Below are 15,385 nucleotides of genomic sequence, written 5' to 3' on the forward strand. Positions count from 1 at the left end.
TGAACAAATTTTTGAAACTGTAAACAAAGATAAAGTATGTTTTGTACATAAACTGAGTACTATACATTTGATATTACAAAAGATATAAACATATTTACAACAGTAGAATAGATTAATTGTATAACTAACTAACATTTGGACTCACTTCTGTAACTATCAAATATTAACCTTTTATAAACATATTATTGTCAAAATACTACTCTGACAACGTTGCTATTATGCTAAGGAACAAAGATACTCACAGATATTGCGCTTGGCCTAACATATGAAATCAGATTACATTGGATTGTAAAACCCTTATGGAATCCTCCATTACTGCCAGGTTCTTCCTGGAATTCTACTTCCTGTGTTACACAGGAAGAAAGGTACGAAGGTCAAATGACCTCTCACAGGAAGAAAGGTAGAAAGATCAGATGACCTTTCCAGCATACAAACTGCTAACACAATAACCACCACCAGAGGGTGCTACTGCATGTAAAAATGTCCATTGGTCCAGAACATAACTGCCTGGGAAGATGGCACGGAGGTGGATTGGGGGCGGGATGGGCACGCGCCCCCAGATTCTGCCATTTTCCCAGCAGCCCCGCCTCCAAACCCGCTTCCCCAGGGCTGGCAAAATCCAGCCCGTTGTTTCATCATTTGAAGTTTTCATTTCCTTTTTATCTCTGGTTATTTCTAATGATTCCCACCAGTTCTGCAAACGCCCTGGTGGAGGACTGGTACCCATGGTGACCGGCTCTCACTCCCTGCTTTCCTCTTCTCCCAGGAAACCTCACTGAATATACACCAAAGCCTTTATTTCCACATCCTCTCTCTCCCCGTTTATCCCTCCCCAGTTGAATGATTTTTGACATCACGTCAGTTTGGAAGCCCTTGACTGCCAGTTTACATCAGCCCCTGTCTGTAGGATCTGACTGCTCTTTCAACTGACTTGTTGATAGTGCAAGCACAGACACAAAACCTGTGGGTTTTAAAGCTCTTTGGTAGTTTGGACAGGCAAAATATTTTTCATTGCGAAAATATGAAATATTAAAAATACATTCCATTTCAAAAATTGAAGGCTGAATGTGTGTGTGTGTGCACGTGTGTGTGCATGTATGTATGTGTGCATGTATGTATGTGTGCGTGTGTGTATATATGTGTGCGTGTGTGTATATGTGCATGTGCATGTATGTGTGTGCGTGTGCATGTATATGTTTGCGTGTGAGTATGTATACGTGCATGTGCATGTATGTGTGTGTATACATGCATGTGCGTGTATCTATGGGTGTGTGTCAGATTGTCCTGACATTAAATGTTAGAAGAGCAGTTCATTATATTCCTGCCGTGTGTTCACTCATTTTTTCATTTTCCATTGTTCGATAAGAATGTGGATTTGCTGAAAGCTGTGTTCTGACTGTTACAGCTCATTCAAACACCTGATCGGAGGCCTGGAAGATGTTTCCAACAAAGCCTACGAAGACGCTGAAGCTAAAGCTAAGTATGTCGATCATATATCTCCTTGAACTGTACCTATGCCATTCTTGTCCTCTGCAGCTGGTGGTTAAACAGACGTCACTAGTCTGGAGAAAAATCCCTTTAGTTTCATGTGACGAGAGCTCAAAACCTCTTCAGCGTGATGTACGTTTAACCGGAGAAATCACAATCATGTACTTAGAAAACTGCAACATTAGTTCTCGACACCATTTTAGTAACGGAATTGGGATTGTCATTTGAGCCAGAAGAATGAGTGAGAGACACCAATGGAGCTAGTTGTGATCAATAATGCTTGTTTGATTTACACTTGAGGAGCAGATTCACTTTATTTAGCTTCTCATATTTTGGTTTAACATGTTTCTGGTTAGCTGACTTTGCCTGTTGCTATGAGGGATTGTGTTTGTAACCCAGTGGTTCCAATCTCTTTATTCTGCATACTATTACTGGGAATGAGCTTAGTCGATTCTTAGCCAGGCTGTAATGATGGCATATCATTCAAAAGTTCACAGCGATTGGATCTCAATCAGTATTTCCAATTATGCACTGAACAACGGATTTGTTTCACAGAATATTGTAGCAAGTACAAAATGAGTAGACAAAAGGCTTTGACACAGATTGTAATATGAGATGAGAGAGTTTATCCCGCTGATGCGCAATAGCAATGGAAAGTCCGAGAAATGAGGACAAAGTGCAACACAGACGGTTGCGCCAGGATAGATAATCCTAAAATTACAGCTAGCCCATTTAGGAGTGAAATCAGGAAACACATTTTTCACACAAAGGACAGTGGAAATCTGGAACTCTACCCCGTGCCGCCGCCCACCACCCCCCCGCCCCAGCCCCTCAAAAAAGCCTGTGAATGCTGGGGGTCAATTGGTGCTTTCCAGACTGAGATAGATAGATTTCTGTTTAATAAGGTTATCGAGGGATATGGAGAAGAGGCGGGTAAATGGAGTTGAGTGCAGATTTGTGATGATCTAAATGAATGACGGAGCAGGACCGAGGGGCTGTATGGCCTCCTCCTGTTTCTCTGAAATTTGTGATCACTTAAATGACAATACATTTTCTATTTCTGTGCCACTCCTAGAGTTGCGATGCTCCTGTTTGCAAAAGCTGATCTACTCCAGGTTATCGTTGCCATTATTAAAGTCCATGTGATTTTGAAATAAAATCACACACCTCAAACACATAAATGATTTGGATGAGAATGTAAAAGGTATGATCAGTAAGTTCGCAGATGACACGAAAATTGGTGGGGTGGTAAATTGCGAGGAGGAAAGCCTCCGGCTACAGGACGATATAAACGGGTTGGTCAGATGGGCGGAAAAGTGGCAAATGGAATTTAACCCTGAAAAGTGCGAGGTGATGCATTTTGGACGGACAAATAAGGCAAGGGAATACACAATGAGTGGTAGGACCCTAGGAAGTACAGAGGGTCAGAGGGACCTTGGTGTACATGTACATAGATCCCTGAAGGCAGCGGAGCAGGTAGATAAGGTGGTTAAAAAGGCATATGGGATACTTGCCTTCATTAGCCGAGGCATAGAATATAAGAGCAGGGAGGTTATGATGGAGCTGTACAAAACGCTGGTGAGGCCACAGCTGGAGTACTGTGTGCAGTTCTGGTCGCCTCACTATAGGAAGGATGTGATTGCTTTGGAGAGGGTGCAGAGAAGATTCACCAGGATGTTACCTGGGATGGAGCGCCTCAGCTATGAAGAGAGGCTGGACAGGCTGGAGTTGTTTTCCTTGGAGCAGAGAAGGCTGAGGGGGGACCTGATTGAGGTGTACAAAATGATGAGGGGCATAGATAGGGTAGATAAAGAGGAACTTTTCCCCTTAGTGGGGGGGTCAATAACAAGGGGGCATAGATTCAGGGTAAGGGGCAGGAGATTTAGAGGGGATTTGAGGAGGAACTTTTTCACCCAGAGGGTGGTTGGAATGTGGAACTCAATGCCTGAAAGGGTGGTGGAGGCAGGAACCCTCACAACATTCAAGAAGCATTTGGATGAGCACTTGAAATGCCATTGCATACAAGGCTATGGACCAAATGCTGGAAAATGGGATTAGACTGGACAGGGATGGATGGGCGGCGCAGACACGATGGGCCGAAGGGCCTCTTTCTGTGCTGTAAAACTCTATGGCCTAGAAATTGAGTGCCCTTAGCGCCGATTTTGCGGCGCTAGAGGGCCTAGCGCTGCATTTGGCGCCGGCGCCGAAATTGCCTGGGGCCCTTACGCCGCGGTAGACCGGTAGCGCTGCGCCGGCACCGATGACGTCATCGGTGTGCGCAGCGTCCCGGTTGCCATGCCGACGGGCCCCAGCGCCGAAATTCAGTTGCGGCCGCCTCGCCCGTGACAGCCGCAACTAAGACTCTGGCAACAGAGTCTTATGAGTCTTTGCGCCGGCGCATTAAAGGCCCCGCGGCGGCCGGCCGCTTTCCCGCCGGCCGCCTGGCCGCAGCTCCCTCCCCGGACTTCCCCCCCCCCCCCCCCCCCCCCGGAACAGAAGCAAGCCCGGCACTTGTCCGAGGTGCCGGGCTCATTTTTTAAAAGATTTTCGCGGGCCGCGATCGGGTGCAGGCAGCTCCTCCTTAAGGGAAGGAGGAGGCCTGCACTTCCCGAGCCTGCCGCACCGCATCGGGTGCCGCAGCGCCGGAATTGCGGCGCGAAACGGCAGTTAGCGCCGATTTACCGCCGCAAAGACCCTTCAGTAGCGCCGGCAGCCGTTTGGGCGCGGCCCTGCTGAATTTTTGGCGCGCGCAGGGGGACTTAGCGCCGGCACTAACTTCCGGCGCTAAAGCCCTGGCTAAGCCAAAACTCAATTTCTAGGCCTATGACTCTATGACTCTATGACATAAGGCTTTGCCCTGCAGTACCACTGAACCACTGCTGGTGGCGCTGCTCTATTATTTGTCATTGCTCAAAGTAGTAGCGGCAGCAGGTAGACTGTGGTACTGCACCAACAACAACTTACATTTATATAGCGCTTGAACATAGGCGCTTCACAGGAGCGATATCAAACAAGATTTGACACTGAGCCACATAAGATATTAAGACAGGAGACCAAAAGCTTAGTCAAAGAGGTAGGTTTTGAGGAACATCTTAAATGAAGAGAGAGAGGTAGAGATGCAGAGAGGTTTAGGGAGGGAATTACAGAGCTTAGGGCCCAGGCAGCTGAAAGCACGGGTGCCAGTGGTGGAGCGAACAAAATCAGGGATGCCCAAGAGGCTAGAATTGGAGGAGCGCAGAGATCTTTGAGGGTTGTAGGGCTGGAGGAGGTTCCAGAGATGGGGAGGAACAAGGCCATGGAGAGACTTGGAAAACAAGGATGAGAATTTTAAAATCGAGGCATTGCCGGACCGAGAGTCAATATAGGTTAGCGAGCACAGGGGTGATGGGTGAACGGGACTTGGCGCGAGTTAGGGTACGGGTCGCAGAGTTTTGGATGGGCTCAAGTTTACGGAGGGTGGAAGATGGGAGGCCGGCCAGGACAGCATTGGAATAGTCAAGTCCATAGGTAACAAAGACATGGATGAGGGTTTCAGCAGCAGATGAGCAGAGGCAGGGGTGGAAACGGGCAATGTTACGTAGGTGGAAGTAGGTGGTTTTGGTGATGGAGAGGATATGTGATCGGAAGCTCATCTCAGGGTCAGATAGGATGCCAAGGTTGCGAACAGTCTGGTTCAGCCTCAGACAGTGACCATGGAGAGAGGTGGAGTTGGTGGCTAGGGAATGGAATTTGTGGCGGGGACTGAAGACAATGGCTTCGGTCTTCCCAATATTTAATTGGAGTAAATGTCTGCTCATCCACTACTGGATGTCGGACAAGTAGCAGGACAAATTAGAGGCAGTGGAGGGGTCGAGGGAGGTGGTGAGGAGGTAGAGCTGGATGTCATCAATGTACATGTGGAACCTGATGCTGTGTTTTTGGATGATATCGTCGAGAGGCAGCTTGTAGATGAGAAATAGGAGGGGGCCAAGAATAGATCCTTGGGGAACTGCAGAAGTAATGGTGCAGGAGTGGGAAAAGAAGCCATTGCAGGTGATATTCTAGCTACGACTGTATAGATAAGAATGGAACCAGGCAAGTGCAATCCCACCCAGGTTTTTGATGGCAGAGTGGCAGGTGACAAGACAGAGATGCTAAGAAAGAATTTGCATTTATCTAGCTCCTTTCATGACCTTAGGATGTTCCAATGCACAGTCTATCTTACTGTATCTCTGTTTCATAACCCTGCCTCTCTCTGTTTAATAACTCAGTCTATCTCACTGTTCTGATGTATCTGTAGGTGTTTAAACTCTCAAACACCAGAAACCACCCTTGACAAATGTAGAATTTTAACCAGTCACTTACTTTGTCCCAAGTTAACATCCTGCCATATTTATAAGTCATCGGTTAAAGTGCCAGGTAACGTCAGAGTGGTAAACACTGAGGATCATGGAATGGTTACAGCACCGAAGGAGGCCATTCAGCCCGTCGAGCCCATGCCGGCTCTCTGCAAGAGCACTTCAGCTAGTCCCACTCCCCCACCCTTTCCCCATAGCCCTGCAATTTTTTTTCTTTCAGGTACTCATCCAATTCCCTTTTGAGGGCCACAAGTGAATCTGCCTCCACCACCCTTTCAGGCAGTTAATTCCAGATCCTAACCACTCGCAACATAAAAAAAATTTTCCTCATGTCTCCGTTGGTTCTTCTGCCAAGCACCTTAAATCTGCGTCCTCTGGTTCTCGACCATACCACCAATGGGAACAGTGTCTCTCTATCGAAGGGGTTGGAGTATAAAAGCAGGGAAGTCCTGCTACAACTGTACAGGGTATTGGTGAGACCATACCTCGAGTACTGCATACAGTTTTGGTCTCCTTATTTAAGGAAGGATATACTTGCATTGGAGACAGTTCAGAGACGATTCACTAGGTTAATTCCAGAGATGAGGGGGCTGATTTATGAGGAAAGGTTGAGCAGGCTGGGCCTATACTCATTGGAGTTTAGAAGAATGAGAGGTGATCTTATTGAAACATATAAGGTACTGAGGGGGCTCGACAAGGTAGATGCAGAGAGGATGTTTCCCCTCGTGGGGAAATCTAGAACGCGGGGGTACAGTTTTAGAATAAAGGGTCGCCCTTTTAGAACTGAGATGAGGAGGAATTTCTTCTCTCAGAGGGTCATAAATCTGTGGAATTCTCTGCCCCAGAGAGCTGTGGAGGCTCGGTCATTAAATACATTTAAGGTGGAGAGAGACAGATTTTTGCAAGATAAGGAAGTGAAGGGTTATGGGGAGCAGGCGGGGAAGTGGCTTTGAGCCCAAGATCAGCATTGATTTTATTGAATGGCGGAGCAGGCTCGAGGGGCCAAGTGGCCTATTCCTGCTCCTATTTCTTATGTTCTTATCTACTCTGTCTAGACCCTTCATGATTTTGAACACCTCTATCAAATCTCCTCTCAACCTTCACTGCTCTAAGGAGAACAACCCCAGCTTCTCCAGTCTATTCACGTAACTGAAGTCCCTCATCCCTGGAACCATTCTTTTCTGCACCCTCTCTAAGGCCTTCACACCCTTCCTAAAGTGAGGTGCCCAGAATTGGACACATTGGGGCAGTAATTCCTCCCCAAATGCGTGAGTACGGAAAGGGTACTCACGCGTCTGGCCGGAGGAAATGCCGGTTTTCAGCATGCACAGCGCATGCGCTGAAAACCGGCATTTCCTCTCCTCCAGCCCAAGAGTTGAAGAGGCTAGCGGGTGCGCTGTAGGGGGCAGCGTGTGCGTCTTGGATTTCCTCTGTTTTGGGGGATTTGCGCATGTGCAAAGGCCTCCGGTCTTTACGCTTGTAAAAAGCACACGTAAGTATTTATTTTTACAGGTAAGTGGTGTTTTAGTGCAATTTAGAATTTTTTTTCCCACAGGTTTATTATTTTAAAGAATCTACAATAAGGTAAGTTTAGTTTTAGACCCTTTTTATTAAAAATTTATTTTTTTCAAAAAAAAAAAATTATTGTTTAAATTATTTTTTTAAACTTATTTATACTTAATTTAATGATTGGGATGTTTTTTTAAATTTTTATTTAAAGTTTAAATAGTGTTTTGGGCCCCCATAGTTTTCATGAGTTTGGCAGCTCTTACTGTCAAACTCATGAATGAGTTTCCCCTCCCCTGATTGGCTGCACAGTGCTCACCTGATCCCAGCCGGCACATCGCACTAACTACGCCGCTGGATCAGGTTAGCACAGTGCGCCGACAGCTGAACCGGGCCTGTGAAAGGAAATGCAAGCAGGCCCGGGCTTCAGATGTCGGCGCGCAGGGTGAGTGCAGATCGGGGGCTTGCACGCGCGGCAAGCCCCCGATCTAATTTCAGGGCCAATACTCCAGTTGAGGCCGAACCTGTGCTTTATAAAGGTTCATCATAACTTCCTTGCTTTTGTACTCTATATAATGGTAGGTCTGGCTAAGGAGTGAAAGACACGAGCTAGAGTCTGAGGTGAGGTCTACAGTAAAACTGAGTACCATTGACTCTGATACTGAATAGAAGTTTGTTATTTCTGTCATTAGCTGTGCCAAACCTTAACTGGACTGGCTCTGTTACACTGCCATACCTTCACTGGAAGTGCAGCACACACCCTGTAGCTCCAAGGAAATTCCCAGGAATCCCTCGTACCTCCAGCCCCACAGCACTATTCCCTACTCCTCCCGTGCGTTGTATTCTTTCTTTCTTTCTTTTATTCCATTTCCTACACCAGGAATTCTTGAGATCCTCAGAGTGAGATTGTGAAATTATGGGCTGTTTTTTGTGCCATTGGCTCACACCCAATAAGAACTGAAAATAATTGCAGCTAATAGTTTAGCTGTTAATCATTCTCGCTTTGATGGGACATTGTTTATTGAGTTTTCAGATGAATGTTTTTAATGTGTAAATGACTTTATAATGATCCTCCAGTTAGATCTACAAATGTTTTGGCTTTTGGGGATTGAGTTACGAGATACAAGGGGAAAGAGACACTATGCTTTCAAATTTGTCTCTGGATATTTGGGCAACTGAGAACCCAGCTTCTCTCTGGAATGTTTTACGTGGCATTTAAAGTAGCTGCCTTTGCGTTGTCATTGTCTTCTGTCTCAGGCTCTGCGGCCATCATTAGCTAAATGCTTTTTGCCACTTACCTTGCCTGCATTCATGAGGAGATGCTGTCCAGCCGGACCACACTGGATTGCCAGCATCGGTCGTAATGATGATGAGGATTATGATTATCATCATCACTGTTTGAGCGGCAGCAGACATGAGAACTGCAGCAGGTAAACGTAATGAGATGAAGTCTAAACTGGAGCAATTGGCGTGGCGCTGCTGATCTCCCACTTGGCATTGTGTCCATGTTAGACAAATCTGGTGGCATTCATTTAGCCTTACCACAGCTTACTTTCTCCAAATGCTCTCCCGACCCTTTGATGCAGAAAAAAATAACTTTTTGCATCTGTGTGGTCAAAATCCACAATAATTCCAGAAATTGAAAGTGGTGATTATGAATTACTTTCCTGTCAGAGCCTTGGCCAGAATCTGGGGCAGTGTTTTCAAAACAAGGTTACACAGAAAGGGGATGCGACACTGGACTCATTAGGGTTGAACAGGTTTGTCTTTGAGACCCGGAATCATTCCAAGTGTACAAGAATCAGCATCTGCTGTTTATCTGCTTAGCAACCGTTTAATATATAATGGAACCAGTTCACAGTCTTGAAGATGAAATGTCATTTGGTTTTTGCACAGCATCTTTGATACGCCTCAGTGCGCTTGGCTGGATAGTTCACATGAGCCAACCTTAAACTTTATAAAACTCTGATCATTTCGAGCAGCACTGTCGAACAAGATATGTAAGAAAGAACTTGCATTTATATAACACCTTATTGCATCCTCAGGATATCTCAAGGTGCATGACAACCAAACAGTTACTTCTGAAGTCCAGTCACTGTTATTTTGTGGCCAAAGGCAGCTGCCAATTTGCACACAAAGTCCCACTCATAAAAAATGAATACATAAAGAAGTGAAAGAACTTGCATTTCTATAGCGCCTTTCACAACTTCAGGACATCCCAAAGCCTTCACAGCCAATGAAGTCGCTGTTGTAATGTAAGAAATGGGCCAGCCAATTTGCACACAGCAAGATCCCACAAACAACAATGAGAAACATGACCAGATAATCTGTTTTAGTGATGTTGGTTGAGGGATAAATATTAGCTGGGACACAGGGAGAACTCCCCTGCTTTTCTTCGAATAGTGCCACGGGGTCTTTTACGTCCACCCGAGAGGGCAGATGAATAACCAGATAATCTGTTTTTGGTGGTGCGAGGTGAGGGAGGAATGTTGGCCAGGATACTGGTAGCACTCCCTATTTTTCTTCAAATAGTGCATGGGATCTTTTGTGTCCACCTGAGCAGACAGAAGTCTCATCCAAAAGAGAGCACCTTCGACAATGCAGCACTCACTCCCTACTTATTTTTCTGATCTTTGTGATTACCTTAGCAGGTGGTCTCACTCAGCTTCAGCCTCACACACCCGACACACTGTAACACCAGTTTGGTGCATGTCTTCGAAATGTCTACCCACTGCATCAGACGAATAGCGAACAGTATAAAATGCTTCCGGTATCTGGGAGCGATGCTGAATCAGTCAGTCAAGCCTATGTAACTTCTAGGCTTGACTTCTCCAATGATTTCCTCACCAGCTTTTCACATTCTATCTCGCAGAAACTCCAACTTGTCCAAAATTCATTTACCAGATGCTGTCCAGCACTAAGTCCCCCTATCATCCCTGGCCACACCAACCTCCATTGGCTGCTCACCCTCAACACACTGAATTCTATGTCCTAGTTTTGTTTACAGATCCCATCCCTGCCTGCCTCTGCAATCTCCTCCAGCCCTACGTACCAGGGTGGGCCTTCTGTTCTCCCTAATTTGGACACTTTTGTCTCCTTCCCGCCGCCCCATTCCTCCTTTATGGGCAGAGTGTTCTGCTGTCCTGACTTCACAATCTGGTACTCTCTCCCTAAATCCCTACTCCTTGTAACCTCTCTTCCCATCCTTCAGAGACCTTCTCAAAACCTATGCTATCTCTTTGACCATGCTTTTAATCTCCTTCCCGCTCTAACCCTTCTCGTAAAGCTGCTCAGCATCTACATTTGCTTCAATGCAATGCCTTTAGGTCTTTTACCATGTTAAAAGTGAAGCATAAACACAAGGTGTTGGAGATGTTATAGAAATTGAAGTTGAAAATCTCAGATGATCCCGTGAAATTGGAGTTTCTCCCGCTCTGTACCGTAACTTCACCGCAAGTGCAGCACAAACCCCATTTGCGAGCGTCAACAGGGCCATCCCTGTACTTGCGGTGAGGTTGCAGCAGCGGAGTGGGTGGGGCTCCGGGGGAATTCACCCGCATGATGCGCAGAGCTCCAGCTTGCTGTGGGAGCTGCGTCACTGGTTCTTTGGCCCATTGGCTGGCGCTGGGACTGTCAGTATGGAGGCCAGCTGTCAGTGCATCCCATGTCCTCAGTGCACAATGACTCTCTCAGAAAAGGCTAAAGAATCGCAAGGGCATCGGTTGCAAGTTTGTAGAGCAATAAAATCTGCAATCAGCTCTCCAAGAAATTGTCTGTCCTTTGTGGATGATAATGATGGGTCCTGAAAATCTCAGTGACTTCAACATCAATAAGATGACCTGTGATCCTTACCAGGTGCATGTTGGGCACCTGCCATTTTAAAAAGAAGTGATTAATGTGGCTGATGAATATTTTCTAACAGGCAGTATAAGTGCACGTGGGAAAGTAGAGTTGAGGTCAATGATCAGCCATGATCTCATTGAATGGCGGAGCAGGCTCAAAGGGCCGTATGGCCTGCTCCTGCTTGCTCTTCTTATGTTCTGATGTTCTCAGCACTGAGTTTGGGCTCTGGCTGTGCTACGCATCATGGGCTGGGTTATCTCTGATGAGCAGTACACCCACCTGAATTACAGATGCTGGATCAGTACCAACGTTGAGTAGACACACCACAAGGGATCATTTCATTTCAGCCCTGATTCAAGCTCAAGCTGAGCACACCCAGGGCAGCTCTAATAATCGGACTGAAGCAAACCAGGATTATGGCAGTGGGTATAATTGAGGAATCATACACAGTCATCATGGCGTGTTCTCTGAAAGCAAAGCTGTTCAGCCAGTTGCTATTCAGTCCCATCTGTTTTGCCAGAATCTCTCATATCGGATGCTCCATTCAGCATTCCTGCAGCGAGGTGAACTGACTCATAATGGAACTGTATTAGCAGTGTGTAACAGAGAAGCAATTACAGGTACCGCTGGGGGTTTTGAATGCCATTAATGGTGAAGGAATGCAGTGAGATGCTATCAAGAGAAGAAACGTTCACTTAAGTTAAATGTTCTATTTCCACAAAGCTCCAGAGTACATTTCCAGAAATTAGAAAGAAAGAAAGACCGGTATTTATATAGCACCTTTCACATCCTCAGGACGTCCCAAAGCGCTTTACAGCCAATGAAGTACTTTTTGGAGTGTAGACACTGTTGTAATGTAGGAAATGTGGCATCCAATTTGCACACAGCAAGCTCCCACAAACAGCAATGTGATAATGATCAGATAATCTGTTTTTTTTTTAGAGATGTTGGTTGAGGGATATATATTGGCCAGGACACCAGGGATAACTCCCCTGCTCTTCTTCGAAATAGTGCCATGGGATCTTTTACATCCACCTGAGAGAGCAGACGGGGCTTCCGTTTAATGTCTCATCCGAAAGACGGCACCTCTGACAGTGCAGCACTCCCTCAGTACTGCACTGGAGTGTCAGCCTAGATTTTACACCCTGTCCAACTTTACTGTCCAGTGACAGTGAAACAGGCATCTGATCGAACCCGCCCCATTCGCGCTAGGCGGGTCGGGTTAAAATCCGGGCTTTGTTCCTGACAGCATTTATCATTATTCAGGACCAAGTGATATGTTAGTTGGCTAATGCACCCCTGTTATGGGACTGTAACACCTAAATACCTTGACAAAAGGGGCAACTTCAATTTCAGTTATTGTTGGGGAGGGGAGTAAAGGACCATGTAAGAGGACAAACCAAAAACAAGATGTTTATTACTGAACCCAGAAGGAGAGAGGGAGAATCATAGTGTAGCACCTGCCTGGCTTCTGGTTGCAGGAAGAATGAGGGGCTACATTGGCAGCACACCATGTGGCCACCCTCTCATCTACAAGCACAGGGGGCAGGAGAATGAAGAAAAAGGAAATTACTCAAATACCCCCGTGAGATCCTGGTTAGAGCCACACCTCGAGAACACCGGGGTTAAGTTGCTGGCGTACAAACACTTACTGCATCCTATCTCTTACTTTGCCACAGGTATCATTTTAACAGTTTAATATCTCTGCTGGATCAGAAAGTCCCAGGTTTGGGCTCTGTCCCAGATTTGGGGCCTGCACTGTGCTGAGGTAACTGATCCCAGCCAGGGTGGCACTGAGAGAGTGGGAATGCTACACAGGATCTAAACATCTCCAGGATAGGGAGAAGAAAAATACATTAGTGCTCTGACTCTTGATCACTAGCCAGTGCCTCCTTCTGCAGCTGCATGTGGCTGGCCACCAAGTGAAGGCAGGATTGGGTTCTGTGGCCTCCCCCTTAGTTGATGGACTTTCACTGTCTTGGTGCATACACAATAAATGGCCATTTGCATGAAGTACTTCGGGTCCATTACCAGCAGTGGAATCATTCCCCCATACTCAGTCACCATATTCAGGAGGAAAAAAGGAGTGGGGAATTAAATCTTGTTATTAAATCATGAGAAAAATTAGAAGAAATAAAAATATGCACGATCTTGGCACAGCTGTCAGTTATACTTCCCTCAAACAAAGGCTTGTTTTTTCACAACGTGATTCCTTACTGCATTGCGAGGGTAAAAACAAAAAGAATATTCATAGTTGGAGACAACGCCATAGTAACAGCATTTGGTAGAGATACGAGCAGTAAGCCAGTGTGTCAAATAAAACCTTTTTACCCTTCAAAACTGATTTATTCAAATTTCTTATTCAGAATTCGTACATGTAAGATAAACCAAGCATTATTCACAATTATGTTGAGGTTATTTCACTGTTGTGAAAGATTTTAAAATGCATGATAATTTGATTGTTCTACATCTGTAAGCACATAGCTGACTGCTTGCTGTGGGTGTTCATAAGGGAGTCTATTGAAAATATATTGAAAATAGCTTTTAATGATGGATAGATCTGCTGCGGGTAACTTGGATGGAGAATGATATTAAAATGATCAACTTACTGAAGCACTGAGTTTGAATGGAGCTGTGTAATTAACTTGCAACTTCACAGAATGTACAAAAGGCAGTACCATGTATAGTATAAAATCAGGCTTTGATATCCAAACAAATAAAGCATTGTTGACACATATTAGCAGTTACGGTGCTAGAGGAGAGCCCAGTAATCAGTTGCTTTTTGTCACAATACCCTGGAACACATCAAAGAATCGCAGACGAAATCTGTTCATTTGCATGCACTGTTGAAAGTAAAACTGAGCCCATTTATCAGCTCACTTTTGTTTAGTGAAGTAAATCAGTGCAGATTTTAGAGAACAGGACTGTTTGTATTTTCAAAAATTTACGAGGGTGCCATGTTTTTGCAGATTTGTGCTTCCAGTGCGAAGCTTTGCCTGCACCGAAGGGCACATTGGGAATTTGGGCACAGAGGGAGGGGAAATTCATAGCATTTACCCCCAAAAAATCCACTTTTGTTGTTCAAAATGGCATTTTTCTTTGATTACGTTCTTTTTTATTTCCGGGGTACAATTATGCAATTGTCAGGAAATCTAACATTAAGAATGAGATGGGAGGCGGAGGCCGATCGCAGGTCGGCAGTGTCCCTCCTGAGTGCTGTGGAGCTAGGAGGAGCGCTCCTGCGCCTCCTGGCTCCACAGCAACACTTTAAAAAAAAAAATTCCCATCCTATTTGGTGGCGGCCACTTCCTCGGCAGCATCCACGCTGGGAAAACCTGAGGCGCAACACCTGCTGCACTCAGGGCAGCCCAGTTCATTGGTGGGGACCTAAAACGGGCGTTAGACCTCTCATTAGCATATGCAAGGGGCTTAACGCCTGCTTCAAGCAGCCGTCAATATGGCGTTGGGTATTTTTCAGACGCTTTCAGGGCGCAGGCCGTAGCCCTGCAAAATTGGCCATGTTTGCCGCCTGAATAATGTGCACAGCGATGACCAATTTCTATGCCATTGTGTCCATACTCCCCGATATATACGGAGAGGCGGGAAAGGAGTGGGGGGGGGATTGTGATTGCGGGGCAGAAAACCGGAAATCCCGGGAATGCTGAGGTCCTGTCGAATTTAGCGGCGGGACCTCATTATCATGTTTTTACTCCGTTTTCCGTTCGACAGTCAGTCAGATTGACAGGCTGGACAACTGCCGGGCGGGAAAGCCAGCGGTGCAAGGCAGCAGTCGGACACCGTTCGAGACGGTCCCCGGCAACCGGAGAAGATCAGGAGTTGGGCGGGGGATGGGGTGCTTTGAGCGTGGCAGTGAAGTGGGACTGGGAGAGATCGTGTGGCAGAAGAGAGGGTCGAATGGCAATCTGGGGGGAGGGGAGTGATTTCAAGGTTAGAGGGTGGGGTGGGTCGTTCGATCAGGGCAGGAGATTTGCTTGAGGAGCTGGGGGGGGGGGGGGCACTCCTGCTCCTCCTGGCCCACAAGCAATGCTATAAAAAGCACTTCGCTTCTGGAGACATCGAATCCCGCCTCCATTTAGCTGCCAGTTTTCCCGAGCCCTGCATTGTGGGAACCTGATTGAAATATTATAATGAGATGTCCTGCCTCTCAGGATAGGGTCACAGACATGCCTAGCAACCCCTGGCCATAAAAA

At 46.2% G+C, this 15,385-nt stretch overlaps 1 protein-coding gene across 2 annotated transcripts in view; it reads left to right on the forward strand.

Moving 5' to 3' along the window:
* The window catches only part of prkg1b (protein kinase cGMP-dependent 1b), a 1,090,349-nt gene that overhangs the window by 940,301 nt on the left and 134,663 nt on the right, over nucleotides 1-15,385 (forward strand). For both annotated transcript variants that reach the window (XM_085994888.1, XM_085994889.1), the window contains exon 9: nucleotides 1,406-1,480. In XM_085994888.1, coding sequence (XP_085851014.1) covers nucleotides 1,406-1,480 — 75 coding nt within the window. The remainder of the gene's footprint in view (nucleotides 1-1,405; nucleotides 1,481-15,385) is intronic.

This window comes from Somniosus microcephalus, chromosome 8, assembly GCF_052327205.1.
Source record: "Somniosus microcephalus isolate GS21.2 chromosome 8, FLI_Smic_1.0, whole genome shotgun sequence".
Classification (NCBI taxonomy): domain Eukaryota; kingdom Metazoa; phylum Chordata; class Chondrichthyes; order Squaliformes; family Somniosidae; genus Somniosus; species Somniosus microcephalus.